At 56.0% G+C, this 18,901-nt stretch overlaps 4 protein-coding genes across 4 annotated transcripts; 2 read left to right on the plus strand and 2 right to left on the minus strand.

The window, feature by feature from the left end:
* Positions 1 to 1,157: 1,157 nt before the first annotated feature.
* Positions 1,158 to 4,727, minus strand: CGCA056_v007496 (uncharacterized protein; the record flags this gene model as incomplete). The annotated part of the gene is made up of 3 exons (XM_037322744.1): positions 1,158 to 3,708; positions 3,764 to 4,465; positions 4,579 to 4,727. 3 exons carry the CDS (start codon positions 4,725 to 4,727, stop codon positions 1,158 to 1,160), a joined length of 3,402 nt encoding a protein of 1,133 aa, XP_037179043.1.
* A 3,138-nt stretch (positions 4,728 to 7,865) lies between these two features.
* doa10 (ERAD-associated E3 ubiquitin-protein ligase doa10) lies at positions 7,866 to 13,166 on the plus strand (the record flags this gene model as incomplete). Its single annotated transcript, XM_037322745.1, has 2 exons — positions 7,866 to 11,376; positions 11,425 to 13,166. 2 exons carry the CDS (start codon positions 7,866 to 7,868, stop codon positions 13,164 to 13,166), a joined length of 5,253 nt encoding a protein of 1,750 aa, XP_037179042.1.
* Positions 13,167 to 13,545: 379 nt separating this feature from the next.
* On the minus strand, positions 13,546 to 14,310 carry CGCA056_v007498 (Uncharacterized protein; the record flags this gene model as incomplete). Its single annotated transcript, XM_037322746.1, has 2 exons — positions 13,546 to 13,839; positions 13,921 to 14,310. 2 exons carry the CDS (start codon positions 14,308 to 14,310, stop codon positions 13,546 to 13,548), a joined length of 684 nt encoding a protein of 227 aa, XP_037179049.1.
* A 2,023-nt stretch (positions 14,311 to 16,333) lies between these two features.
* FRE7-2 (Ferric/cupric reductase transmembrane component 7) lies at positions 16,334 to 18,330 on the plus strand (the record flags this gene model as incomplete). The annotated part of the gene is made up of 2 exons (XM_037322747.1): positions 16,334 to 16,512; positions 16,569 to 18,330. The coding sequence occupies 2 exons, from the start codon at positions 16,334 to 16,336 to the stop codon at positions 18,328 to 18,330; spliced, it is 1,941 nt and encodes a 646-aa protein (XP_037179048.1).
* Positions 18,331 to 18,901: the final 571 nt, after the last annotated feature.

An 18,901-nucleotide genomic window follows, 5' to 3' on the forward strand; every position in this document is an offset into this window, starting at 1 on the left:
GGCTTAGCCATGGGTAACACAGCCTACATGCATATGCAAAGGCGATGATTTCGCGTGCCAATCTTATAAACGAAGGCTCTCTATTGGCCTACGAACTTCCATTCCAGAACGCCTTGCCAAGTCGAGAACCCTCCAAAATGAGGCATCGCGTCGGAGAACGGCGGCGCGCATGCCGCTAGCTAAGCAGCGCTGCCGCAAGTGCAACCACTTGATAGTCAGAACAAGTTAATCAACTAAGTTAACGCGGTTATCACCACCTAAGTAAGAATATATATATGTCCCTTGATTAAACCGCCTAAATTTCCTGTTTTGCGCGGCTATATTTCCTGTGTACTTCATTACCCCTATCGAAGACAACAGTAGCAGCAGCGACGACGACGATAACGACTGCGACGACAGAAGCGATGAAGAAGGTGTTGAGGTAGAGCATAGCCACAGGAAAGGTAGTTGCTCTAGAACAGGAAAAATAAGCAGTCTCAAAAAAGGTGACGAGAATCACCGAGGCAAATGTGGGTGGACTGCTTGGTTGAAACGGATTTACTGCTAAGCGCCTTAGAACTCGAACTTGCGGAAGCATCGCAAGTACGCACGCGGCGTTCGGCTGTTACTACTCGAAGCGTCCATGGCAGACAGATCACGAAACACTTCACATGACAACTCACATCATCCAAGGGCTGAGTATGAAAACTCAAATATTTTGCTTGACCCATCCTGCACATGTACAGACATAACACATAACCATACAGAAAGCGGAAAAAACTTCAACAGAACTGGGCCAGCCGATCACTGTATTCCCAAAGAGACATGCCTATTTCCCAACTAAACGCCACCTCGATGCCCTCAGAACTCACCAGCGCTGCCCTGCTTTCCTCCCCTGCTGTAGACACGCTAACAAATAAGGACTCGGTTGCTCATCGACTCGGTATTATCGGGCTGGAAGAAACAATCTTGACGGCTTCTACTGGGGCTAGATAGACTGTGAACCTGGCGAGCAGGTGGAAATAGAAATCAAGACTTGTCGGCCCCGATGCTTTGAGGCGCGAGGGTATCTGGTACATAAAAGAGTGTGACGCTGCCGGCCGTGAGGACCTGCAGCAAGTACTTCGTGTGCTATTACTCATGCAATCGTGTTTTTCGTAGTAGGGTGAGCCGAGGCTTTACAACTCATCACGGACGTGCTGAACGGTCTCCTTGACGGCATCCGTAACAGCTGAAGCGGCAGAGGAAAGAGTAGCAGAGGCCGCGCTGGCGAAGCTGACAGCCTGGGCAGCCTGGGTGGCGTACGCAGCTTGCAAGCGCGCGAGAACGCTCTCCGAGAAGGTGGGCTCCTTGCCAACGAGCAACTCAGAGATGAGCTTGTTGACGTCCTCGTATTGCTTAGCAACTGCGGCAGTAGCCTGAGCGGCGTACTCTCCGGCACCGCTGTAGACGTTGTCGTACCAGGCAGTCGGCGTGGGTTTGCCGTAGATCTGGATGCTGACTTGGCTGACGACGGCTTCCCAGGAATCTGTGACGCCCTTCTCAATCGCCTGCGCAGCATCCACAACTTCCTGGATGCCTGCAGAAACAGAGTCACTGACGATGGACGCCGCAGCTCCAAACCCGTCGCTAACAGCTGAGGCCACGGCGATGGCTTCCTTCTGGGCGCCAGATGCAACAGCGTCGGCCGAGCGAGTAGCAACGGATGCGACAGACGAGGCAGTGCCGGCAACATCGGTAGGTGTACCAGTAGGAGTGGCGTGGCTCAGAGCAGACCCGGCCGCAGCCAAGAACTCGGAGTATCGAGCATGCGCAACGCCGAGGCCGGCGTAGTAGTTGTACTTGGCTTGCTCAAGGAGTTTCTCGACAGTTGAGGTGGGGGTCGCGGTAGCGAGGCCGAGCGCAATCTTGGCACTCTCGTACTGTTGCTCAGCCCAAAGGCGTCCCTCGTTCAGGCGCTGAGAGGCAAGGGCCTCAACGCTAGCCCAGTCGTACGAAGGAGTGACCTTGGCGGTAGGAGTTCCGTAGATGCCCTTCGACGCGGCCTTGACGGCCTCATCAAAGCGAGAGCTGGCAGATGCCATGGCAGCAGCGTAAACACCAGAGGCCGAGGAAAGGACCTTCTCTTGTGCAGGCTTGGGAGTCCCGTAGATCTTGGCGGATACAGCGGCCTTGGCGGAGGAGTACTGCTCAGAAGCCTGAGAGACGGCGTTGGAGTAGGCCTCCTGAGCCCGAGAAGAGATGCTCTCAGCATCCACATCCTCATCCAGGATGGGGCCCTTGCTTGAAACAGACTGGGCCATGGCACCGAGGAAAGCAGGCTTGACTGATTCGGTCTCGGCGGTGACGGGCTTGTCCTCGACAGATTCGGGGATAATCTCCTCGAGCTTCTTTCCCGGAACTGCCTCGTCTTCGTCGCCAGCAGACGACATACCGGAGCCGTCGACGATGATGGTTTGGTCCTCGCCCGGGAGCACAGTGGAAGCAAGATCGGGGTGAGACTCAGTGCTGGACGAGCTGGAGGCTACGACACTGGATGCCTCACTGGAGACCTCGCTGGCAGCGCTGCTGATGGACTCGGATGCGGCAGATGTGGCACTGCTGATACTCTCGCTGACTTCGCTGGCGGCACTGCTGACGGAGCTGGCCGCACCACCGGAACCGAGGTCACTGGCGGGGGATTCGTCCTCAATCACACTGGCGGCAGACTCGAGGGGGTCCTCTTCAGGGGCCGACGTAGCAGAAGATGCGGCAGCGGCGGCCTCTCCAGCACGGCGCTCTGCCTCCTCGGCAGCAAGACGGGTGGCCTCGCTGTCGAAGTTGTCGGACGTGTCACGAGCGGCGAGCTTCCAGAGACCGACCTGCTTCAGCCTAGCAAGTTCCTGGGCGGCAGACTGAGCGACCGCCATGCCAGAGTCTTCAACCTCATTGGATGCCTCACGAGCTTCCTCGAGGCCAGGGTGAGAGATGATCAGCTTCTTCAAGTCACTCATCCAGTCGGCAAAGCGGTCCTTCAACTCGTGAAACTTGGCCCAGTCCTTGTAGGTGATGCCGTCCATCCACGCCCACTTCATTCCAATCTTCTGGAGTGCCAGATCTCTAATGCTGTCGAGAATCTTGAAATGGCTGTCGGCGGCTTCGGTGACAGCGGCCTCGATCTCAGCCTCGTAATCGACCTTCCACGAGCGGATCTTTTGGGCCTTCTCCTTGATAGCAAGTCCGGCCTTTCGTACGGCAACGGCCAGGTCGTCTTGGGCCGCTACAGGCGCGTCAACGGACTTGTGGACGATCTTGATAATTTGCTTTTGCAGAGTAGCAACCTCGGCCTTTGCGGCCTCCTGTAGCTCGGTGACAAGTGCCTTGCCCTTGATGTGCGCGTTCTCCTTGATGGCGCGCTGGGAAATCGCCTCAACCTGATCTTCGAGTTCTCTGGCGCCCTCATCGGCGGCCTTGGCGAACTTGTCCTGCCAGCTGCGGAGGTCCTCCTCAACGGTCTCACGGGCGGTCTTGCGGATGTCGGACTCGCCCTCAGAAGCGGGAGGTGCAACAACCTGCTGGGCCTTGTCTTCGGCAGCCTTCACGACTTCCTCTGCTACCTGGGATGCATCAGGGATTGGTGTGCTCTCGACCTTGGTGGAGATCTTCTGGCTGGCAACCGAGGATGCCGAGGACGCGGATGACGAGGCGGAAGAGATGGGCTTCGTGAAAGAGGAAGCCTGGGGGGTGGCACTGGTAATTGGTCAGCATTTCCCGATGCATCTCTCCGTGTGCTTCCGATTCTTACCTCTCAGAGACATTCTCGAGCGACCCCTTGGTCTTGTTCTTATAGCGACCAAGACGCTGTCCGATCCTAGCCAGCTGGGGCTCGACGTTCTCAACGTACAGCACGCGGACCTGGGGCCAAACGGTGGCGTCGAGGAAGAGATAGGTCTTGTTCCATGCCCAGTAGGCAGTGGGGATTGCGGTCTCGGTGGTGAACTGGGACGCCACATCGTAACCCTGGGCAGCGTACGGCTCGGCGAACTTGTACGAGGGGAGAAGAACATCGTGGTAGGTCTGCAGGGCGTTGGTGCGCGCAATGTCGTAGTACGGCCCTACGGCAGCGGACGCCTTGGCGACATGAGGAGCGATGGTCTGGTCGTACTTATCCTGGGCCTGCTTCTGGTAGACAGCCAGCTGGGGCTGGATGTTCTTGTCCCACTGGGCCTGTCCGTAGGCCTGGGCCTGCAGGACGCGGGGAGCACCATGCTTGGAGATATAGGCCTTGGCTGGGACGAGGGCGCGCTCGTTCGCGATGTTGTAGTAGGGAGTCGCCTTCTCGATGTAGGGAGCGGCGTAGGTCTCGTAGTAGGGCTCGAGGTGGGGAGATACGGCGTGTTTCAGTTGGAAGTAAGGCTTGCAAATCTTGGGGGACGTCTCGTCACAGGCGTCGGGAGTCGCGGGGCAGCGGAAGAGGATTGAGATGATGGAATACCAAGTCAGGATCCTATCGCAGGCAAGAGTCAGTTGAGGATTGAGGCTCTGGCAATGCTCCATCCAGCTGCAGGATCACCATGACGGGACAAATGCACAAACAAATGCACGAGGTGGCCTACATACCTGGCAGCAATGCTGAAAGAGCGACCGATAAAGGTCTTGCCCTGCTTTGGGGGAGTTCTCCTCTTGACAACAGCGTGACCATTCATCTTGCCGTTTATCTTGCCATTCGGGGCTTTGGGAAAGCCGTTGGAGTAGCTGGAAGCCTCCATGGTGGAGGAAGTGTGGTCTGGAAAACCAGGCGGCTCGCACGGGCTCGGGGGCACAGGCGCAGGCGTGACGTGATCCGAATTTGCGACTCGTGCTTTTGCTTTGGGTCTGCAGCTGGGAGGCAGTCAGAGGCACGCGTCTGGGTTGGTGCAGTCCTCAAAGCTGCATGAGAAAACAGAAGGTTAGCAGATGTTTGGAAGAGAGGAAATTTCGGGGTCAGGATGAAGTTGAGGGTGAGGATAAGGTCGAGGCAAGGGGAAGAAAAAAAAGAAGGGAAAAAAAGATAAGGCCCGGTTGTGCCGTGACAGGAGCTCTGACGATTTTCAGATGTCCCCCCAGTCCTCAGTCCTTCGCCATGGGCTAGACTCAGAATAAGATGACGGGAGCTTGCACTTCGCCTCCTGGGCAGCCAGGAGCTCCGTTTGCTGAAGCTGCAGGGGTTGCCTCTGTCGCTGGACCACGGGCAGAGCCACTCGACTCGGGGAAGGGAACCTAAGGGTCTGTTTGGGAGGGGTTCTTGGGGGGGCTCTTGGAGTTCAGAGGCTGGATTGTGGAGCTAGGAGCTCATGATCTACCTTCAGAATGGCGATAGTTTTGCTTCAGGACGCCAGGAACGGACGGCGGACGGAGAACGGCAGCGGGGGGCCTGCTTGTGGTGGTTTGCGGAAAGAAAACACGAGAAACTCTCAGTGATCTGGTGATGAAGAGGGAAGAAAACACGAAAAGTGCAGACCGTAATGCAGAGAAAGGTGTCTGTAGCTTCCTGTTGTTGCACCTTGTCTTCTTCCTTCCCTCCTTCTGCCTTAGCTCCTGCTGTTGACCTCACTCACCTTCCCCAGGCGCGCCTCCTTCCCATTTTTCTGGGCCAAGTTTCCCGGCTTTTCTGCCTGCTGCCGCCCCCAGCATCACAGCTCCCCAAAGTGACACACGGACCATTCGGAAGTAGTTGCTTGGTGTTGGGCCAGTATGAACGGTACATCCTGGCGACTGGCTTACATAAGTGAGACGTTGCGCTTTAGCGCCCTCCTTAGCCTGCTGGGCCGTCTGAGCAGCGCTGAACGACAATGTCTCACCAACGTCATCGGCTTCAAACTTGTCTGTCCCTCGCTCTGCCATCCCACCATCCACCATCAACCATCCCACCATCCAGCCATGCTCGACCAACCACGCATCGCCATCGAGATCAGTTATGTCTGTATCACTCTCGGATTGACGCGTGCCCCCGTCCGTCTCTCGCACTCGTCCAGTCCGCTCCTTCGTTCATGATGCAAGTCGCCAGCGCTCTCCCGGCCACCGCCCTCACTTCCATGCGCGTTGCCATCCATCCCATGTCGTCGCAATATCTCCGCATCGACCGAGACCGTTCAACCCTGTTGAGGGAGGCACGGACGGGCCTGGATGATTGGCAGAATGGCCAGGAAACGAGCCACAAGCTCCCCGAAACACTCAACCTGCTCGGACGAGGGGTCCAGCCAAGTGGGCCTCGACGACGTCCTAGTGATGCAGCATTGCATCGTTTGGCATGCAAGTGTGGCTCACCAGCAAACCAGCTAGCTGGACCTCGGGGCATGCAGCCGACGCCATGCTTGTGGTCTTCTTGGTCGGCATGAACATCTGGACCGGCCCATGTGATGACGATACCTATTGCTTTTGTTGATGTTGGCCCCTGGATGTCTGCCGATAGGAGCATGGCCAAAGCATGTTGCTGACGCACTGAGGAGCGACAAAATCGGATTAACAATCTTCAATGCTTCTTGTGCTCGTGCTTGAAGCAGGATGGCATGACGGGAGCTGGGCTTGACATGTGCACCGCCTGTCAAACCAGTAGCTAACCGTTGTGAGCTCTGCACTCTGACTGCATCTCAATGACAGAGTCAACTTGGCCCTTAATACATTCATTACCATCGTGGACGATGCCTCTTGAAGATCAAGCACATCCGCCATGTGTTCATAGAAGCGATTGCCAGCTGGGTGGAGCTGCCAGCAAGCTCCTGCAGGCGCCCGCCACCTGGTTGGTAAACCACGCTAACAATGGATGTTTGTAGCTAACAACAGTAACGGCCCTCAAGCGTTGTTAAGATGATTGAATGTCTCTTAAGCCAGGAGGAATACCTAATTCAAGAACGATGGCTCAAAGTGAATGGCCTCCTTGCATGATGCCGCAAAGAAACTATCCTGAGTGCAACAAGCCTAGGTGTAACTCATGCTGAATGCAATCCTCAAAAGCAGTAGACGTAGAATTCCTGGCGAAAGAGTGGCAATGAGAAAAAGTACGGTTTGTCCCGGTAAAAATTTAAAATATCATACACTCTTTCGAGGTCAATACATGGGGATGGACAGACCATTAGCTCGACGTTGCGAGTGGTAGATAGAGAACAGTTACAAGCAAGTACACCTCCAGCTCGACTGTCACGTGCTGCTCGCCAAGCGTGGTACCGGAGCGGAGCTTCCTTACCTCCGAACCCTGAAGTGGGGCCATTTCAATTCCACCATTGCCCCGGACCCCTGTTCGGGCCGTGCTGATGGGAGTCGGCACCTCAGTGAATGCGCCCAGTGAGAGGTCCTGTCACAGCTGAGGAAGGCACGAGGTGGACCCGCCAGCAAGGGCCTTTTGCACCGAGTGTGAAATCCAAACACAGTGCCACTTGCTGGACCTGGCCCCGAACTTAGACCTGAACCTTCGACCCTCATTGTCTCTAGCGCAAAGGATCTATCTCGGTTGCTTAATTCCATCCGCTGCCACCACGACTACCACCTACTTGGGTATTCGGGATAGGCTTCCTTTTTTGAGAGAGGTTTAGCTTGACGATTTCATGATACCCATTTTTCCGTCTTCATTACTTTACGACTAGACGAGCTTGTCCTCCCACTACCTAGGGTAGCTCGACATACCGCTACCTGTTCAAATCCATCCCATCGTCCAACGAGTTCCGCTTCAATTCCGTCACCACCGAAAAGCCTTTACGTGTCCACCCTCGTTCCCGACTCGATTCGCCGCCCTCGACGATTCACCGGCGTTCGCTCGAGACACACGGTCGGGCCAGAGATACCCATGCGTTCCTAACGATCCTGTCTCTCTCTCCAGGGCTCCAGTCCCCGCCGCTGTCGACGACAATCCGATCGATATGGAAGACCCCGCGATGGAGCCTCTTATGGCTGCCGATGCCGTCGCCCACTCCCGCCGCCGCTTCTCGGCCTCAAAGTCCTCCTCCAACATCTTCGACAATGTCAAACCCCGCCCCCAGACCAGCGATGCCGGCGCACTCGATCCCGATACCTGCCGTATATGCAGAGGCGAAGCGACCGCCGAGGAGCCGTTGTTCTACCCGTGCAAATGCAGCGGCAGCATCAAGTTCGTCCACCAGGACTGTCTGATGGAGTGGCTGTCGCATTCTCAAAAGAAGCACTGCGAGCTCTGCAAGACGCCCTTCCGCTTCACGAAGCTCTACTCGCCCAAGATGCCCAAGACCCTACCAGCCCACGTCTTCGTCGGCCACATGGCCAAGTACCTCTTCAGGAACGTCCTGGTCTGGCTGCGAGCTGCCCTGGTCATTAGTGTCTGGCTCTGCTGGTTGCCTTACCTCATGCGCTCCGTCTGGGCGTTTCTCTTCTGGGTCAGCGACGAGGGATTGGGAAGCGGCGCTTTGTGGAATAGCTCGAATGCAACCGTTAGCAAAGGTGTATCCGTAGCCTTCTCCGTCGCTTCATCCAACGTTTGCCCGGCATCGCCCCTCCTCGAACCCACGACAACACCCGCAAACCTGGGAGGAATGCTGAAAGATATGATTCAGGGTCAGGAACTGCCTTTCAGCCGCTCCTTCCACGGCGTCAACATTACTACCAACGATTCCGTCTCGGCTGCCCTGCTCAGAATGCTACTTGGGTCCATCACCTCCTCGGGATCTGGAAACTCGACCTCTGCGGCGGCCGGGGGTAGCGATCCCGTCTTGGACCGCCATCCGTCACTCTTGAGCGGTGTTGGCTGGTTGCGCAACCTGACCCGGTACCCGGTCGTCAACAGAACCGTCATCGGTGTGCTGGAAGGCCAGATCATCACCATTCTGGTCATCATCTCCTTCATTTTGGTTATTCTTGTGCGCGACTACGTCGTGCAGCAACAGCCAGAGATCAACATGAGAGCCGCCTTCGCAGCTAATGAGAACCAGCAGGCGCAAGCCCCGCATCAGCATGAAGAGCATCAACATGAACATGAACATGATCATGGCCATGACCATGCCCATCTTGAACACGACGCTGGAGACTTCGACTTCGACCAACATGACCATCATGAGAGTGACGACGACGATTTTGGCTCAATGACCGGGGCTCACTACGGATCAGAGGATGAAATGCCTCCTATGACATGGGAAGAGCAGGAGCCGGATGGAGAGCCTGCAGAGCCAGCACCACCACGATCTTTGGGAGGATTTCGCCCTCGTGCATATGACAGCGCTGAGCCTGATTTCAACTTCAACACGCCGCCCCAGGCTACCCCAAACAAGGACTCGCAGACGCCCGTCGCTACTGTCCATGAGTATCTGCGGATTTACCGGCAAGCAGGCGGCGATCCGGAAAAGATTCTGAAAATCATTGAAGAAGAGGACCTTGATGACACTCTTGGTTACTGGGCTAGGATTACGCGATCCATGATTGACAAGAACAACAAGGATGCTGGCGCAGGCCAGTCAAAGAACGAAGCTGGATCAGACGGACCCTCGAATCCCAAAGAAACACAGGCATCTCCGCAGCCCCCAGTTCAATTGCCCGCGCCGTCGACGCCTCAATTTTCCTGGCCGCCTAATCCCCCAGCTGAGAGCAGCACGAACGGAGATGCCAAGGGAAAAGGAAAGGAGGTTCAGGAAGATACTCAGCAGTTCCGCTTCGGCGACGAAGCGAACACCGCACGTTCAACTTCTTTCCAGAGCCCTCTACGACCCCGAGCTGTCTCCGACGGCCCCCAGCGCAATGAGACTATCAACCCGCTTGCCAATAACAGTTGGTCCTTTTCAAACATCAACACGGAAACGCCGGCCCAGCCGCAGGAGCCATTACCCATTCCCCGCGCGGCGCCTCAACCTCGCCAGTACGACTTCTTGGGATCTGCAACTCCGCCCCTGAGCACCTCGGCTGAATATGGCTCTGATAAGGACACTGGCTTCGAGCGCATTCACACTCCTCAGGACAACGCTTCTTTCGAGGGCCCCGAGCTTGGACCGCAGACGGCAGACTTTATCGGACCTCAACAAGACAGTGGAGTTGTTGAAGACATTGTCGATGCTCATGGCGAGATCCAAGAAACCGAGGACGGCCGGGTTCCCCAGCGCCCGCCGCTGCAGCGAGGCGTCATGGATCGCGTTGCTGATTTCATGTGGGGTGACATTGAGCCCCGAGAGTTAGACATTGGTCGGGAGGGAGATGAGGCTGCTCATGAGCATGGCGACGACACCGACGAAGATGACTTTGACGACCTGGATGACGACGATGATGACGCAGTGGAGCAAGACCGCGAGGTTGTTGAAGCTGCCGTTGCCGCTGGACTGGATCCCGAAGCAATTGATGACGCTGAGGATTTCGAAGGTATCATGGAGTTAATCGGCATGCGAGGTCCTATCGCTGGGCTATTTCAAAACGCCATCTTCTGCGTCGTTCTTGTTTCAGTCACCATCTTTGTCTGCGTTTTCCTGCCTTACAACTTGGGCCGAGTCAGCGTGTGGGCAGCCATGAACCCGATGCGCCTGGTCCGTATGCTGTTCAGCTTGACGAAGTTCATCCAAGATCTCGCTGTTGGTATCATGACTGGCATCTCTAGCTTGGTTCTCTTCTTCGTCTACACCACTGGCAGAATGATGGGTTTCCCGGCTAATAACGGCGTCGGTGCGCTGTCCATGAAGACCTTTAACTTGTTTACCAGCGCGTCCATGCGAGTCCTGGAAAGCATTACCGGCGAACTGCCTCTCATCTCGACCACCGAAATGCAAAATTTCTCCGCCATCAGCCACGAAGCGCTGTTGAATCTCAAGGCGTGCCTTTCCGGTTCTCTGGCTGCTGTTGGGGATGTGCTCAACTCGATTTTCGACCGCGACCTGATCACAAATGCGAAGTACATGGGATCACTTTCGGCCAACGCCACCATGTATGCTTGGAATGCTGCGCAAGACCTCCCCATCAGCATTCTAAACCCTGGATCATGGGTGATCAGCTTCAGCGTGCCCGAGCTTTCTACCTCCGTTAACCCTGCCCTCTCGTACTGGTCAGGAACCGACCGCTTCTGGGCCATTCTATGCGGTTACTTTACGTTCTCGGCTATCAGCGCTCTCTATCTGCGGAGAGGTTCACCATTCTCCACCGGGCAGACAGGACAAGAATGGGAAGCGTCGTTGATCGACCTGTTGAACCAGGCCAGCGGCGTGATGAAGGTCATTCTCATAATCAGCATTGAGATGCTTATTTTCCCGCTGTACTGTGGCCTCTTGCTGGATGTCGCATTACTCCCGCTCTTTGAGGATACCACTTTGAAATCTCGTGTCGCCTTCACGATAAACTACCCGCTCACCTCCATCTTCGTCCACTGGTTCGTAGGCACAGGGTACATGTTCCACTTTGCGCTGTTCGTCTCTATGTGCCGCAAGATCATGCGTAAAGGTGTCCTTTGTAAGTTGTCCTTCGTGCGCTTGGCTTGGCTGTTGCTAACATTCATAGACTTCATCCGCGACCCAGATGACCCTGAGTTTCACCCCGTACGCGACGTTCTGGAACGCAACGTCATGACGCAGCTGCGAAAGATTCTGTTTTCCGCATTTGTGTACGGAGCCTTGGTCATTGTTTGCCTTGGTGGAGTGGTCTGGGGCTTGTCCCTTACGCTCCCCAACGTTTTGCCGATCCACTACTCGTCGAATGAACCGGTACTCGAGTTCCCCATCGATCTGCTCTTCTACAACTTTGCTATGCCCTTGGCTGTCAAGTTCTTCAAACCTAGCGACGGCCTGCACGCCATGTATACCTGGTGGTTCCGCAAATGCGCCAGAGGTCTCCGCCTGACCTGGTTCCTCTTTGGCGAACGACGCATTGATGAGGAAGGTATTCTAGCTCTGCGACCTGGTTCGGAGCACGACGCTCTGCCGTGGTGGAGGCGCCTGTTTCTCGAAGTCAACAAGCAGAACAAGGTCGTGCCGAAGACTTGGGAGGACACTTTTGAGGGCGGCACAGCCAAGCCGGTGTCGTCCATCGCAAATGACCAGATGATGATTCTGACCCTGAAGAAGGCTCGCCTTGTGGACTCTGGCCAGCTGATCGAGGACGGCTGCTTCGTGCGCACGCCCGCATCTGACCAGGTAAAGATTCCGAAGGGAAGACGCGTATTCATGCCAGTTACTGAAGCCAACACTCGGCTGGACGGCAAAGATGACTCTCCCGACACCGATCTGTACTCTACGGACCAGTACCAGCCGGTGTACATCCCCCCGCATTTCCGAGTCCGAGTCTTCCTATTCATCATGTTCATCTGGATCTTCGCTGCCGTTACGGGTGTTAGCTTCACAATCGTCCCCCTCGTATTTGGCCGCAAGATGTTCAAGGTCCTTATTCCCGCACACATCAGGACCAACGACATCTACGCTTTCAGCATTGGCATCTACATCCTTGGTTCGGTGGCCTACTTCTTGTTCCATGCCAGATCCCTCTTTAAGAGAATGACGGCTTGGGCTTCAAACGCATTACAGACCGTATGGCATAGCGATGCTCCGATGAGGTTTGCGCTTGTCGGAATCCAGGCCGCCAAACTTGTCTACACATACACCGTTCTTCTAGTCGTTTTCCCGCTGATCCTCACCGCCCTCATGGAGCTATACTGCCTTATCCCTCTCCATACTTACATGTATCCTCCTACCCCCTATGTCGTTGAGGCGAACAGTGGGGGCCAGTTCAAGGATGGGATCGTCGTGCCGAACCATCATACTGCGAGAGTTATTCAGTCTTGGACACTAGGTCTGTTGTACGTCAAGCTTGGCGCTCGCGCCATTACAAGTCTCTACGAGGGTACGCGCATGGCCCAGGCCGTTCGTGCCGTCCTTCGCCGCGGCTGGCTTCAGCCTGACGTGCTCATCCTCACCCGGGCGTTTGTCGTTCCCGGGGTCCTCGTCGGCGGCCTAGCCATCTTTGGACCTCCATACGCCGTTGGCTGGATGCAGTCCCACGGCGCACTCGGAACGCCTCTCCCGGCCCCTCACGAACTCAAGGTGTTCTACAGACTGTCCTACCCCGCCGCGGCATTCAGCGCCCTGGCTTTGATGGCATTCTGGAGTGTCGTTGGCGTGTTCAACAATTGGAAGGCACGTATCAGAGATGAGGCGTATCTTATCGGGGAGAGACTGCATAACTTTGGAGTCGGTGCTGCCGGAGCGGCAGGCGCCCGCGGGCCTTGGAGAGTCAGGGGCAGGTTGTGATGATGCGGCTTGCTTCTAGACGGGCTTAATTGGCCCGAGCATGAATATAGATGATAACATTGGGTCTCGGCGAATGGCGTCATTGCTTGTACGCTGTACTGTAAGTAGGGCGTGTGCCTTATATTAAACTACTCCGTTCATACAACTGTCGCAGTGGAACCGGTGACTTGTGATGGTGCTGCCATGGCTCTCAACTCATAAGCATATTTTGCAATGCCACACTTGAAGAAGAGAAATACTTGATTGCTTGTCCTTGCTCATTGCAGTCTAACATGATACCTCAACCGGCCGCGCATCTTTGTCATGCTTCACAGTAACCAGTGCTTGCCATCTCATATCATACACATTCCCCCTTCCACCACATCTGCAGCACACCCACTTAGAAGAACAAGGCTGCACCGCCAACAGCAGCAACCAACGAGACCAACAGGCTTGCCCCCGCGCCCGCGCCGAGCAGGCCGGCAGTCGCGCCCGGTGCGGCGTTGGGCGTGCTCGAGCTCGAGGCGGCGGCGCTTCCGGATGCCGAGGCGGAGGGCGACGTGCTGCTTGACGCGCCGCCGCCGTTGACTAGGGCCGTGAGGGAGGGATCGGAGGAGAAGTCGACGGTGATGGAGGCGTTTTTGCAGTCGGAGTTTGTGGGGGCGGTGCCTGTGACGAAGTTTACGGCGGCGCACTGCGCAATTTAGGTCAGCGACTGCGTATTCTCTCTCTCCGTCTTCAATTGGAGGAGGGATCGTTGGGATGGAAGACTTACAGAGTAGAGCAGCCCGTCAGGGGAATGCGCAACAACACCAAGCACACCCTTCTTGCCGGCGTACTCGGCGGGGACGGCGATCTGCGGTTCGCAGAAGTTGCCGACGCCGGTCTGCAGGACGATGGGGAAGACCTGGGTCCAGTTGCCGGACGCGGTCTGGTCGAGGGTGGCGCGGAAGAGCCATTTTGTTTGGGGGTGGCCGTTGGACATGCCGACGGCGTCGCCGGCGACGTGGAAGTCGGTGGTCGCGGAGGAAGAGGAGGCGGAGTAGCCGCCGCAGGGGCCGGTGCCTTGGTTGTCGTCGCTGTCGCCGAGGGGCTTGGGGAGGGTGAGGGAGAAGTGGGCGAGGGCGGGGGTGGAGAGCAGGAGGAGGGGGAGGAGGCGGGTCATTTTGGCGGTTGGTGATGGGTTTCTTGGTGGTGAGTGTTTGGTTGTTTGGTTTGTGAAGGTGAGGGAGGTGAGTGTGAGCAGCCGGGAGAGAGGTAGGTGAAGGAAGGTTTGGTGATGGGGTGAGAAGCTTTAAGAGGGAGGTCGAGTGAGTGGTCAATGGCTGGGAGGAATAACTACCCGAGCAACGGCTCTCATAAGGCTAGCTTGGCCCGCTAGAATAGGTTTAGGTGTAGGATGTGGAAGCTCTTGAGCTTCTCGTTTCTCTGTATGACATGGGGTTGTTTCCGTGTCACTGGCAAGCTAAGCAAGATGTCTATCCCGCGGGGCAAATATTGCCGAGTTGGAGCCGCGACGGCAAACTACCTACTTCACCTAGCACACGCATGCCGACGTCAAGGCAAACCAGCCATGCTTCTAGTGGCCCGCTCTATATCCGTTCAACTGACAGCTGGTCACGATGCCACAGCAGAGAGAAAACGACGACCTCGCTGTTTTCGGGACTCGGCATGAGCAGAAGCAAGACTTGGCTTAGCTTGGAAGGTGTTCTGAGTAGCTTGTTCATTACATGCGTTGGCGTGGAGGCGACTGAGGAGTGCAGAGGCATGGTGAGAGAAACTTGCTCACTGCGGTCCAGATTCTCAAATACGCTAGCTTTTGAGCCTTTTATGGTTGCATGGCGCCGGACCCCTGAAGATGCAGGCACCGGGCAAATGTCCATCGCCCCAAAGTGTTCGGGGGACTCTTGAATTTCGGAATCTGGAGAACCGATGAGGCTCTTGAAGACAACAATTTCCCCTCCAAATAAGCATGTTTTTTTTCTGCTTCATCTCGAGTTCCACCACGAGAGGGGGGACCCTTCAAACGTAGGGGGGATAACGACATCAGGAAGGTTGTTGTGGTTCGGGTTTTGCTGGACGAGGATGTTGGTTTAACCTTGGTCGGGTTAGCTTCAGATGCGAGCAGGGGCTCCGTTGGCTTCGGGGGCGGGAGAGTGGCCAATCACAGACACGGGATTTGGATGTCACTGAGAGGTTTTGAGCAAATTGTGGCGTTTGCGCGAGTTTGATCTGGGAGACCCCTGTCTTCTTGTTTGAATAAGGCTCGAGGGCGGTGCATCTCAGTCATCTCTCGTGAGCATGTTGTCTGTGGAATGATCGCTAGAGGGGATCTTTTGCCTGGTCTGGAAAGACATGTGTGAAATGGTATTGAAGAATTAGAAAAGGATGGAAAGAGAGTCACATGAGGAGCAAGAGGTGAATACCCGATGAGTGTGTGTTGTTGTGTGGCCGTGTTTTGGTGTAAGTGTCACAAGGTGACAGGACACACCATCGAGCCAACCGTTCGCCCCGAGTCAAGGGGACAGGGCTCGAGGTGACAGGAAACAAAACTGAAGGCGAAGGAGAAACGAAAAAGACAAAATGCGAAAACGGGGAAGAAGATTCGATGTTTGTGGTTGACTGGCAAGGTGGTGTCGAAGACAGGCCATTCCTGTCGGGTTGCGAACCTTGTCATCGCACATGAAGAATCCCCCAGATTGAGGTGTGTGTCTGGACGGCCGGCGCTAGTGACGGATGGCTGCCCATGCTTGCGCATTTGTGCCGCCGCTGTCTTTCCTCTCTTGACATTAAGGCCTCTTTTTGGGCTTGTAATCATTTGTGGCGCGCCTAGGTGTGAGGATTCTTGAACTTGCTCAATCCACCTCGTTCTTACAACATCTTCGCCTCCTCAAACGTTGGCATCGCCGGATCCTGAGATCCGAGAGGTCATTTTCAGGCTTGGTATTGAGGACGCAAGAGGCCTGTCTGACCGAAATGATTTTGAGGCGTCTGGGTCTTGTGTAACGGCTGTTCGGTCCTTTCTTGCGACACCTTCATCTTTGCGGCGGCCTGGCGATATTTCAATCACGAATACCGGATACCCTAAGTTATTGAGAGAGCGCGTCGATCGCAGGAAGTTTGCCGATTACGACTTCCAGCATCCGCGACCGTCGAGCGACACTAATTCGACATCAGAGGCCATCACAATGAGCCACGACCATGGAGGAAGCAGCAGCGGGGGAGACATGGGGGGAATGACGATGGGAACCGCCCTTTTCCAGGACACGAACGTCCAGCTTGCCAAGTCATTCTGGTATATTATTGCCGGCGTCATGGGGTTCTTGGGCATCATCCGCGGTCTCAACTACCTCGAAGGCCGCAGACGGTACGAACCTCACCCGTCATCCCGCAATCATAGAGACAAAAGCTGACTGTCTACAGACTTAAACGATGCCGATCTGAATCGGTCCAATTCCCAACACGACCGACAAACCACATAACACAAATATGGGCAACCGCAACAGCCCTCGCGCGCGAAGCAGGCCATCCGCAGCTCTACATCCCCGTAAAGGGCCTGCGCTGGGCCACGCCCCCGCCCCTCGGCCGCATCCTCGTCCTGCTGGCCTACTGGGCCGTCATCATCTACATGATGGCCGCCGACGCCGTCGTCAAGGACGCGTACTTCTGGGAGCGCATCGGGTTCCGCAACGCGTGGGTCACCATCATGCAGATGCCGCTCGTCTACCTGCTGTCGATGAAGGTCAGCGTCGTCGGGTTCGTCACGGGCACGTCGCACGAGCGGCTGAACTGGCTGCACCGCTGGGTCGCGCGGACGATGTTCGTCACGGCGACGGTGCATGGGTTCCATTTCTGGACGGAGTGGGTGAGGGCGGATTTTGTCGAGACGCAGCTGAAGATCATGCCGTATATCAAGCATGGCATGGGCGCGTGGGGGTTGTTGGTGTGGGCTTTCGTGAGCGGGATGAAGCCGATTAGGGGCTTGGCGTACGAGGTGTTCGTGGTGCAGCATGTCCTCTCGGCGGTGATCTTCATCTGGCTGGTGTATGTCCACATCCCGGTGTACGCGAGGCAGTATCTGTGGTTTACCGTGGCGCTCATCTGCTTCGATCGGCTGGCAAGGTGGGCGGTGCTCGCGTGGCAGAACACGACGCCAAGGCTGAGCACATCATCGCCATCTTCGTCGTGTAAGGGGATGAAGAGACTAGGGCACGAAGTCCAGGTCCGCGCCGTGGGCTCCTCGACGACGGTGCTGACGATCAAGGATGTGCACTTTTCGTGGAAGGCCGGCCAGCACCTATATCTCTGGCTGCCGCGCGTCGGGCCGTTCGAGGCGCACCCGTACACCATCGCCTGCGCGCACCAGCTGCCGGAGACGTGCATCTGCAACAGCATCCAGCTCGTCGTCCGCTCGCACGGGGGCTTCTCGCGGCGGCTGCACAAGTTCGCGGAGCGCATGGCCGGGTCTGGGAGGAGGAAGGACACCCTGACGGGCTTCGTGCTGGGCCCGTTCGGGGCGCCGCCGCGGTGGGACATCTACGAGACGATGGTGCTCATCTCGGCGTCTACGGGGACGTCGTTCACGCTGCCGATCCTGGAGAGCATCGTGCACAGCCGACGGAGAATCTGCACGACAAGGGTGGACTTTATATTGATGGCGCGCCAGGGCGAGGAGATTGAGTTTTACAGGCAGAGGCTGCGGGAGGCAATGGATCGAGCGCAGGATGTCGGGCTTGAGTTGCGGGTGCATGTTGCCATTACGAGGTCCGGGAAGGCGAGGGAGGGGGAGATGACGACGGTGTTGTACTCTGATCGAGACACGAGTTCGGGGTTGTCGGCGCAGCATCGGCGGATCGCGTCGGACGGGTCGGAGGATGGCGGGGGGTATCAGGAGAAGGGGGTGATGGACGTCGAGAAGGGGGGTGCTGGGGCTCCGTTGACGCCGAGGAGGAGCGGGTCGTCGACGGGCATGGTGAGGGAGTTTCACAGCCGGCCGGATCTGAAGGAGCTGATTCGGGATCCCGTCGAGGCGGCGGGAGGGGAGACGTCTGTAGTGGTATGTGGCGGCCAGTCGTTGACGAGCTCTGTGAGGAATTGTGTAGCTGCGCTGTCTGATGAGAGGGCGGTCCACAAAGGGACGGGGGCACAGGGGATTCATCTGTTTGTCGAGGAGTACTCATTTTAATGTAGACATGAGTGGCGTGAATATTGCATCAAGTTTGACTACCTATTGCAATAATCGATTACCCTGATAAAGTGATGAGATAGATGTGGGTCTCAAGGCCCCCTCACCTAAGTATGGAAAGCATGCGTATGCCCCGGCCTTCCGATATGATAGAGTATCGACATACCATGATATGGCGAATAGATGGATGGTATAGATCAAGACGCAGCTAGAATAAAATAGGGGTATCTCCTCGTACCTGGCTTGTAAGATTACTTGAGCATAACAATTGAGGAGCTTGAGATGGTAGAACACCCCTGCAAAATGTGATTAAATTGATTCTCCGTAAAATTGAGACAGCCAAGCGAACGTAGACACTTTGATCAAACCATCAATTGATTTTACACCTTCAAGATAGCTAAGCCCTCATAAATCATCAGCAATGACGGAGGGGTTCGGTGAGTATGAACAGGTTCGGCCTTCTACGACTTTGGTCTCTCTAGATAACAAGTCAAGGAAAGTACCGTGGCCCACGGGTGGGCTTGAAAAATGACCGTGACTGAATATCTAATATACAGGAATGGTTGAACAA

Source organism: Colletotrichum aenigma (assembly GCF_013390185.1).
Source record: "Colletotrichum aenigma strain Cg56 chromosome Unknown KSG_Cg56_contig04, whole genome shotgun sequence".
Taxonomy (NCBI): domain Eukaryota; kingdom Fungi; phylum Ascomycota; class Sordariomycetes; order Glomerellales; family Glomerellaceae; genus Colletotrichum; species Colletotrichum aenigma.